We start from the raw sequence: 9,849 nt of genomic DNA, 5'->3' as shown, positions 1-9,849 counted from the left end.
AACTATTTCTGGACAAAAATCTGCTGAGTGCGTCTTCCTGAGAGAGGTTGCCAGGTTTAGCACCACTTTGTCTTTACAGAGAAAACTATACTTGGCAACCCACAGCTGGTGTTCATCAACAAATAGTTCCAGCGTGTCGCTAAATTTCTCTACGTAAAGTTTATATGTAGAAACGGTCTGTTCCGAAAGAGAAGGAAGAACAAAGATCCAGCTTTTTACATCCTTTTAGCTGTGAATGATAAAACACACACACACACACACACTTATTATCTTATTAACAAGGAGGCAGTCACTGTACAGCAAAGGTATATTTGTGTCTTGTGACCTCGTAGCTGCACATTAACGTCATGCTGCTTGTTTGTCACCATGACGACGCTTCAGAGTTAAGTAGCATGGTAACACACACACACACACATACACACACACACACACACACTTCACTCATACTCGCCAACAGTGTGTTCATAGGTTAATTAGCACAGGTCTGTACTCTGTGGAGCGGTGGATGAGTTACTTATCCCAGCATCCTCTCTGTCCCACTCTGAGGTACCAGACGGCCATTTAGATTACATCCAAACAGAGGTGGAGACATAAAGGCAAAGGAAGAAGACCTGAGATAAGTGAAGTGGAAAACAGGTAAAGTTGTGAAGCTGTGTTCATATGTTGTGACACTTTACATGTGAAAGAGGTCCACAGTGAAACATAACGATGAAAAATCTGGTAAAGTGACCTTGACTTAAGATTGTTTTGTCAAACAACAATTCCCACGGTCAAGAATGAACCTTGACATTAAATTATAAAAACTGTTTACCTTGCGAGGCAATTTCTGGGATCACCATCGTGTGAACGTCCATCTCGTCAGGCGGCTCCAGGTGGATGGTCCACAGGGGTTCGGACCGGTGGTGACGAGAGGTTGTTCCCAGATGTGACAGCACATTAACAAACATGGCGATCTGCATGTTTACAGCAGGGATGTGTCCTGATGTGAGAGCTGTGTACTTGGCTTTTTATCTGTGGGACTCTTTGCTCGAAGCATTGTGAGAGATCAGATGACACCAAATTGTTAAATTCTGTGTTTGCAAATACAAAACTACTAGATGCCAATAAAACGACTCCCACAGGACCCCAAAGAATTATTTTTTTTTGCCATCATATGAACATAACATATATAACTGGACAATACCAAAATGATGCCTGATTCAAAGAGCTGCTTGTACTTTTTTTTTTTTTTTTTTTTTTTAATATCAGCTTAGTGTGAAATTTGAGTTTTGTGTAAAAATGGAAACCATCAGAAATGTTTGTGCAAATCTAATCGGCAGAGACACTTTAGCACCCACACGCAGGCCTATTTGGGAAATCTGAAATCACACACACACACGCTCGCAACATGGTGACGATGAAGTCACTGCCCACTCGTGTGTCTCGTCTCCCGGCTTTAAAATGAGGGCCACTGCTGTTTCTGTCAGCACCTCCCCGATGAAAAGTCTCCCAAACACGCCTGGGTCACGTGACGCCGCCGCCTCGCCGAAACAGAAACACACTCACAGTCTATAAACACCCTCACAGCACGGACTTCACGTGTCAAAAAGAGTCTGTGAGACATTGTGCGGTAAGAACTGATGTTTTATTTGTCTTTTTAAAATTTACAAAACTGATAAGAAAATCTGTGTCGTAAACACCCCAATTGATATGTAAAACAGCTTTGTAGATATGGAAGATAAAACTTTCAGACCCTGAGTGAAGAAATTCAGAGGGAAGAGACACAGACACACGTGTCAGGACAAACCTGGAGCACAGAAACCACTGTGAAATCACTTCCCCTCCAGTGCTGCTGGTCTCTGTGGTCTCACAGCCGAGGCTTAATCTGAAGCTTTTTCTCTGTGGAGGAAAAACAGCAAATTAAAATGAGAAGAAGAGTATTGGCAGACACAAAATGACAAAAGGACAAGGTATGTGTGTGTGTGTGTGTGTGTGTGTTCGCTCATGTGTGACTGACTCTGATCTGCTGTGTGTTGGATCCTGCTGAAACGCTGAGTGATGACATCTCAGCTGATGAGTAAATGAGGAAGAGAACGGGACAACAGGGATGGATGAAGGTGTGTGTACAGGAAGTGTGTATGTGTGTGAGGTCTGGCAGTGATACATTGCGTCTGAGCTAATTTATGCAAAGTGAAGAGGAGCTTTGTTTGGCTGAGTTCCACCTTTAATGAGGCTCTGGACGGTGCGGTGAGTTAGTGAGGGACCAGAGTGTCATTAGTAATACTTAAGATCACAGAGCGACCGGACGGAGAGGGTGGAGGCACGATGGAATGATCAGTGTGTAACGTGTGTATGTCTCTGAACATCATGAGCCCTGCAGGGTCATTTATAAAATGTATTTACGATCAGTTCTGATCTCAAGCATGACTTACACATACATTTGTATTTGACTCTCATATAAATATATAAACCCATAATTTGACATGGAAATGCTCCAGTCTGAGAAAACCTGGAGTGGGAACACATTAAGTGTTAGATGGAAACGTTTTGAATTAAAGACGGGATGAAAAGTTCTATATTAGAAGTAACCATGTCTGTTCTTGCATTATTGGAGGACAATGGAAATCTTTTAGAAGGGAGACACTTGACACTTGAGAGTTTTTTGCATGATTAATGTTTGTCAGTGTCAATGTTTGTCTTTTGGTTCATGCTATTCCTGACTAAACCCTCATTGGCAATATACAGGGGAAATCTTGTAAGGCAGGTGTTAAGTTGTCGAGTGTGAGATTTATGGACCACTGGTGTGCAAGTTACAAATGGGCTTCTGAGAACATGCATAAGAATGTTTTTTATGCTCACTAGCTTTTAGAAATCGAACGAACCATCGGAAATAATCTAATGACAAATGTAAATATAAAAAGGCCCCACAATTAGTTATATTCATATAATTATTTTAATTATCCGTTAATCTGTTGATTACTTTTCTGTTTAATCCTCAACAAATTGGCAGAAAATAGTGGAACTAGACAACATTTGATGACACATGAATTAAATAATTGACATTTATCAACATAGTTTAGTTTCCTGTTGAGGAGTAAATCACAGATAGGAATGGGAACTGATAAGATTTTGTTGATACCAGTGCCATTATTGATTCTGCTGTTAATGATTCCCTTATTGATTCCTGATCAGTGATCTGTGTGAAAAAAAAGCAGGCCTACACTGGTTTTCCATGTCAGCCAACTGTCCATTACGTCTATTATCTATTATTTATTTTATAGAAAGTCGAATCCACGTCCACCAGCTACGTTTGCACGGTCCATCCACAGTTTGTGATACTTGCTGGATATGGACAGCAGGCCTAAACCTAAAACACTTCAAATGATAGGATAAAAAAAACCCCAAAACAAACAGAAACTTATGAGGATACATATTAAAACATCTACTGCAGGCTGTATGTCTGCATGTGCTGTGTGCATGTGAGTGGAGAAGGTCAGAGAGCTAGATGACGTGGGTCAGGTCAAAGGTCCTGCTTGTTTCCTGGTAGAGGAGACTAAATGTAAACCATGAAAGAGAGGGAGGATTAACCAAGAATGAAAAAATAACAGTGAGCAAAAGCACCTCATCTCTTCACCAGTTTCTCATTGTGATGGAGAGCGTTTTCTCTGTGCAGCTATGAGGCTGCTGTGTGTGCCTATGGTCTACACAGCATTCCTGGAGTCACTGGGTGGGATCCTGGAAAGGGTAGCGCTTTGGGACTTGAAGGCTCATGTGGGCAAAGATGGACAAACCTGGAGAGGGACGCTGGGAGGAATGACCCACAGCCAGTGTCCCGTTTGGGGACCACAAAATTACTTCCCTGCTTTTTGCAGACGATGTAGTTCTGTTGCCTTCATCTGACTGTGACCTTCAGCATGTTCTAGGGTGGCTTGCAGGTGAATGTGAAGAGGCTGGGGTAGGAGGCAGTACCTCTGAGTCTCAGGCCATGGGTGGGGAGTGAGTTCCTGCCTCAAGTAAAGGAGTTTAAGTGTCTTGGTATTTTGTTCACCAACAAATGGAGCAGTAGCAGGAACACACTGGACTGGACCACTGTGGTGAAAAAGGAACTGAGCCGGAAGGCAAAGCTTTTGATTCACCAGTTGATTTATGTTCCATCCCTCATGGTCATGAGCTTTGGATAATGACCGAAAGAATGAGATTGCAAAAACAAGCAGCCAAAATGAGGCTGGGCTCATCACACTTAGAGATAAGGTGGAGGGCTCAGACATCCAGAAGCTTGGATTAGAGCTGTTTCACACTGAAAGGAGCTACTTTAAGCGCTTCGGGTATTTAATCGAGATGCCTCCTGGGTGTCTTCCTCTGAGGGTTTTCCGAGCATGTCCGACCGGTAGAAGACCTTGAGACACCAAAAAACATCCTGGAGAAATTATTTATCTCATCTGGCTTGGGGACACCTTGGGATCCCCAAGATGGAGCTGGAAAAAACGCTGCTGGAGAGAAGAGATGTGGATTACCTTGCTTAACCTGCTGCCACCTGCCTCAGACAGGCAGCAGAAAATGGTTGGAAGAAGAGATGGCAGAGGTGTTTTTCTTATTTCAAAAACATTACATTTTGTCTTTGTAATTGATGTAGAAGCTGATCAGGTTTGGATAATCCTGGTTAAGTCAAGTCAATGATGAAACTATAGTAATTTTACATACTAAGACTCTTGAAAGCATTAACTGTCAACAACACACAAAAAAAATCAACCCAAGTCTCAGAGAAATAATTGATTGCAGATCTTCTGAGAATAAGCAGTTGAGTTTGATGATCCATGTCCAGCTTTTCCACCAAAGCAGATATAGCACATACAAATCTGTTGTCTGTCAGCAGTTGCAGTCTCTTGGGACACTTAGATTTTGTCTGGCAATGAAAAAACGTCTCTGCCACCTCTTCTTGTTTTCATGGGCCATAACAGAGGATAAAACCTAATTAATCTGAGCAACAGGTGAAAAAAACACAATAAAACAAAGTAAAAAAAAAACATTTTAAAAGAGTCATTTAGTAATTTGCAGTGTCGGCCAGCGTGCATGTGTGTGCTCAGCAGCAGGCAGGGGCAGGTGGATGGTGGAGCCTGGTGGTAGGAGGAGGAGGAGGTAGATGGGGGAGGAGGTTGGAGGGGAAAGGCAGCCTCTCTCCTAATCCTCTATCTGTCAAGTCTGTCAACAGAGAGCTCAGCTGTGCCTCCGTCCAGCCCAAAACCTAAATATTATTACCTCTGTCCTCTGAGCATTATTACTCCTCCCCTGAGCACCATCACACTCGCTCTACAGCCCAGCTCTGATCATCATTATCTGTCTGCAGCTCAGACGAACCAACACTCCCCTTTCTCACGAACTCAGGAATGATCCCGTGGCTTTTATGACAAACATGATCCTTCCACAAAACATCTCTGGACCATATGCCTGACAGTCAGCACTTTTACTCTGAGTAAAGCACACTTAGTCCGCTTAGCGGACATTCGACTTTTTTTCAACAGCCTGGGTGCAATGTTCCCAATTTTTTCCATTATTCCAATTAATTTAAACGTTTTACTGAAATGGGAACTGTCATTTAATCAGAGAAGACTGTCTAAATGACTTATTAGGAAGTGAAAATGGAAGTGAATGCTTTCTGAATGTCAGTAATAATCTCTAATGCATGAAAAAGAAGCACAGTATGGTGCGTTCAGGAGGTCAAAAAGATGTCTTCCAAATTAAAAAGATGTTTACAGACACAGTGGACTGTATGAAAAAGTTTGCTCACATTTAATTGAACTGTCAATGTCAACTGTGTGTGTTTAAAAGTGGACTCACTCTGCTTGAAATGTGAACGTTCTGCATTCAAGTTTAATATAAACCACCGTTTCAACAGCATGAATCAGGTCATAACTACACAAATGAACATCTTTTTGAATCTAATCTTTTTAAACACGTTTGGCTCTTTTTGGCCCTTGACATCCATACATTTTTTGATCTGCAAATCACCAAATGAATGCTTCCTGGACACTTTTATCAGTGGAGGGTCTCACGCTGTTGAAGGCTGCGTCCGTTTCATACAGTCATACAGTTTTGTTTTGTGTCGTCCCCGGGGCACTCAGGCTCTCTAGGTTTGTCAGGTACTGTATTTTCTTACCTTTAACCTGTGAGGTCTCAGGCGGCAGTGTGTCCGGTGTGTCTGCCTCCTCTGGGGAGCTGGAGAGGGAGATAAAGGACGGCAGTGCCAGAGTACCTTGGGTGGGCGTCCCTGGAGCTGCCTGAGAGCCCTGCGGCATGACGACAGATAGCCGGGGCCTAAAGTGGGGCCATTAAACAGGACGTTATGGGATATTAAATTAGTAAATTGAATTGGAATGATGATTCTTGTCAATTAGGAGTGAGCTCTGTACGATCTGCTTCTCTCACCTCTTGGAGGGTTCCTTGGTTCGAGCTCTCTTGGCTGGAGTGGTGGAGGTGGTGCTGGTGCTTCGCTTGGCTTGTTGGCGGTGCTGCAGCTTACAGCGGGTTCCTCGAGGGCAGGATCCCGTCTTAGAGAAGTCTGGACACACCAGAGTGTGTTTCTTCTTACACTGGTGGGTAGAGACAGGGATATATTGGCACATAGCCGAAGGATTTACTTGTAGCAGATAAAATGAAAAAGTTTATGACTGCTGATAATATAGAGATACAGACAGGACATGCAGGCAGAGAGAGGGGGATTATATATGTGTCTGCACCACTGAGCATCTTCACCACATAAAATCTCACATGAAACTACTATGTTTAATTATGTTAATTAAGATTCATCATTTTGCATATCAGTCACAGTACCAGGTAGGCAACCAAAACTATTTTAAATGGTTTTAAAGGGTGCTTTGGTCAAAACCTGCAGAAGTATTGAATGTAATGAGGAAGTGTGTCGTACGCAGGCCAAACACAAACTACATAAGAAGAAAATAAAGAAGCGGGATAAGTTGAAGATCCCTAAAACAACAGATTAAATAAATATATACGCTGACGTACTACAACACCTCAAACACAGTAATTAAGGGATGTACGACTAGGTGGAAGGAGCACCAGTCCATGAATCCTGAGCACAGGACAGATGGGTTCATATTTTGATAAAGCTGGATGGCACTTTGAATCCACAGTGATGTAGAAGTCACTCACTGCTCTTCAAGGTCCTACTCAGGCTGTGTGCTGGGTGCTATAAGGCCATTTTACAGAACCATGTGTTCTTCTATCATGGCCCTTTCTAAGTCCATGGATGGAGTCCAGAGCTTTTTATCTAATGCCAAAGATCTAAACATGTTTACACCTTTATGGAAGGAGTAGATGTTCTTTTTTTTATTCCCTCAAAGAGATGAATCACACCACACTCAAGGACCTGTGTGATCTCATTTCGAGGAAGCAAAAGGAGGATACATCCTGACTGGGTACATCAAGTAGGTCTATTTTATTACGTTATTCTATCCACTCTTTTGTAAGTTACTCCTTCTGAGAGACACTCTTTCCGCCACTCTCTCCTTTCACATCCAAGCTGAGCAAGTGGGTCACAGTTAGCGTCATTCTGGGGAGCATTGTGCATGAGAGAGAGCGAGCTTTCACATGCATGTTTGCAACTGAGTGTGTATGACAGTGTAATACGGGTGTAAATTGGTAGCTTCATTCTCCACGAGATCCGATCCCTCCCACCTGTCAGAAAAGCTAATTATATTCACTCTGGGGTGCAGGCTGCGAGGAGTGTGTGTGTCTGCGTGTGTAGAGGGGTGAGGAGTGTGGGACCGGGAAGCAGATTGGTCCAGAAATAGAGTGTGTATCGGGGGATGTGTGTGTGTGTGTGTGTGTGTGGAGGGGAGAGGGATCTTGAGATCGATTTCCCAGGAAAGCTGTGGACTCTTGGTCAACCCTCTCTGGAGCCCAGCAGCCCTGACTCGCTGCCATCAGAGCCCCTCTCACCAGTCTCACACCCATGTTCCTGCACCCCTGGGTGCCAGGACTGCCCAGGGTCAGCTCGCTGTCAAATGCTTCTCTGGATCATCTTATAGGGCTGTGGTTTTGACACCACATTTCGCTCAACAAATCAGGTCTCCTGCTGACGTCAGTGATGTTCGTCTATTTTATATTTAGGGTCTGACATCATTACTGAATCTGTCAGGTCCCAACAGGTCTGATGAATCCTCCAACATTTAGCATTTATTTATTATTTAGTTAATCTTTTTCTTCTGTGATTTATCTCTCGGTTATTTTTGGTGACACCTCCAACTTGATTGTTTTGTCCAAACGTCAGCAGCCAAACCCAAATAATATAAAACATTTAGAGATTTGAGAAATTTGAATGACTTGTTAATTGATTAATAAATACTGAATATCGTTGATGAACTTTCTGCTGATTGATTGAACAGAAAACTTTAAAACCTTTTTTTATGTGACTTTCGTCTAATTGAACAACCAAAAGTAATAAGTACTTAGGATTTTAAGAAGTGACTATATGATAACTGCAATCCTGACTTTTCATTCCATGTCTAATGGAACTTGATCTTTTGTGATAATGATAGTGAAATTAATCAACCTGAGCACTCCCTATTAATAGCTAGCCCAACCAATCACAGAAATTTCAAGCACTTTTATTACATAGTTGTGACTGCACGCCTCAGCATTTTATTACAAAGACATCCTGCACATCTTAATGCATTTTCATTGGAAGGAAGCATCCTTTATTTAGACTGCAAGCGGACTGTGATCTCAGTGTTAAGCAAAATTATTACGATAACCATTTCACCATAATTGTGAACAAACTACAAACTTTTAATTTGCCACAGTCGGGTTAAATCCAAGCATCTTTTACTGAGTTCTGGTTCTGAGACAAGTGTGACGGGACAACAGGAGTGAACAAAGCTGAAGCACTTTCACTGTGAGAAATGCACGGTGTTGCAGAAATTGACTGTAAAAGCTCAGTCCACTCCCTACAGCTCCATATATCCTCATTTTCATAAAAAGCTGAGAGAAAGAGAGAAAAAAGAAGAGAGAGAGAGAGAGAGAGAGAGAGATGGGGAATGGGAGGAAAAAGCTAAAGTGGACAGAACATCTTTATCCCACACCAAGTTAACAATTTTCCACTTGATTTAAGGAATGCTGGGATGTCTCTGGGGCCTATTAGAGAGCTCTCTGCTGGGCCAAAACCAGGAGGAGTCAGCACATTTACCAAGAGACTGAGAGAATGAGCAGAAGAAGCAAGAAAGAGAGAGAGACAGAGAGGGAGAGAGGAGGAGGAGGGGGGGGGTAGAATAGACAGTAAGATAAAAAAAATCACATGCATTTACATCTTGGGCATTAAGCCGACACTCTTGTCTGGAGTAACTTACAGAAAAATACATGAGCCCAGGTTGCTGGAGTGGAGTGTAATATTAAGAAAATGGAAGTTCACACTGTCACTTGATCTTCATGTTCTTACCAACATGAGCACTGCATCACGAACAAGCAGCCTCCTCATTGATTTCAATGTGACTGCGGTGTTGGTGCAGTGGAGATGGGACACTTTGAAAAGACATAAAATCGTCTAGCAAATCAGGTTTTACTGCAATACAACATACATACTATACTTTCTAATGTAAGTAAAGAAGGGCAATAGGTTTCCCACCACTTCTAGCTCAGCGCTGAGAGCATGTCAATGCAACAAAACACTGGGTAAATAAGAAACCTTTGACTTTCTTTGGAAAAAAATTAAGTGCTGCTTGGCACAACATCATGAAACCTTGGAGGGTCATACAGTCCTAAAGGCTACAATAATGATCTCCTCTATAATAATCTACAGCAGGTAAAGACTAAATGTCCCAACTGATCACTTTGTCACTTTGTAGTTGTCCGTTTTTG

The 9,849-nt window shown here is 42.4% G+C and overlaps 1 protein-coding gene across 1 annotated transcript in view; it reads right to left on the bottom strand.

The window, feature by feature from the left end:
- Positions 1–1,622: 1,622 nt before the first annotated feature.
- The window catches only part of zc3h3 (zinc finger CCCH-type containing 3), a 55,675-nt gene continuing 47,448 nt past the window's right edge, over positions 1,623–9,849 (bottom strand). The window contains exons 10-12 of the mRNA XM_070832398.1: positions 6,403–6,566; positions 6,134–6,291; positions 1,623–1,878 (exon numbers count right to left, since the gene is read on the bottom strand). Coding sequence (XP_070688499.1) covers positions 1,847–1,878; positions 6,134–6,291; positions 6,403–6,566 — 354 coding nt within the window. The 3' untranslated portion in view covers positions 1,623–1,846. The remainder of the gene's footprint in view (positions 1,879–6,133; positions 6,292–6,402; positions 6,567–9,849) is intronic.

This window comes from Pempheris klunzingeri, chromosome 6, assembly GCF_042242105.1.
Source record: "Pempheris klunzingeri isolate RE-2024b chromosome 6, fPemKlu1.hap1, whole genome shotgun sequence".
Classification (NCBI taxonomy): Eukaryota; Metazoa; Chordata; class Actinopteri; order Acropomatiformes; family Pempheridae; genus Pempheris; species Pempheris klunzingeri.
This window is presented reverse-complemented; position numbering and strand designations above follow the sequence as displayed.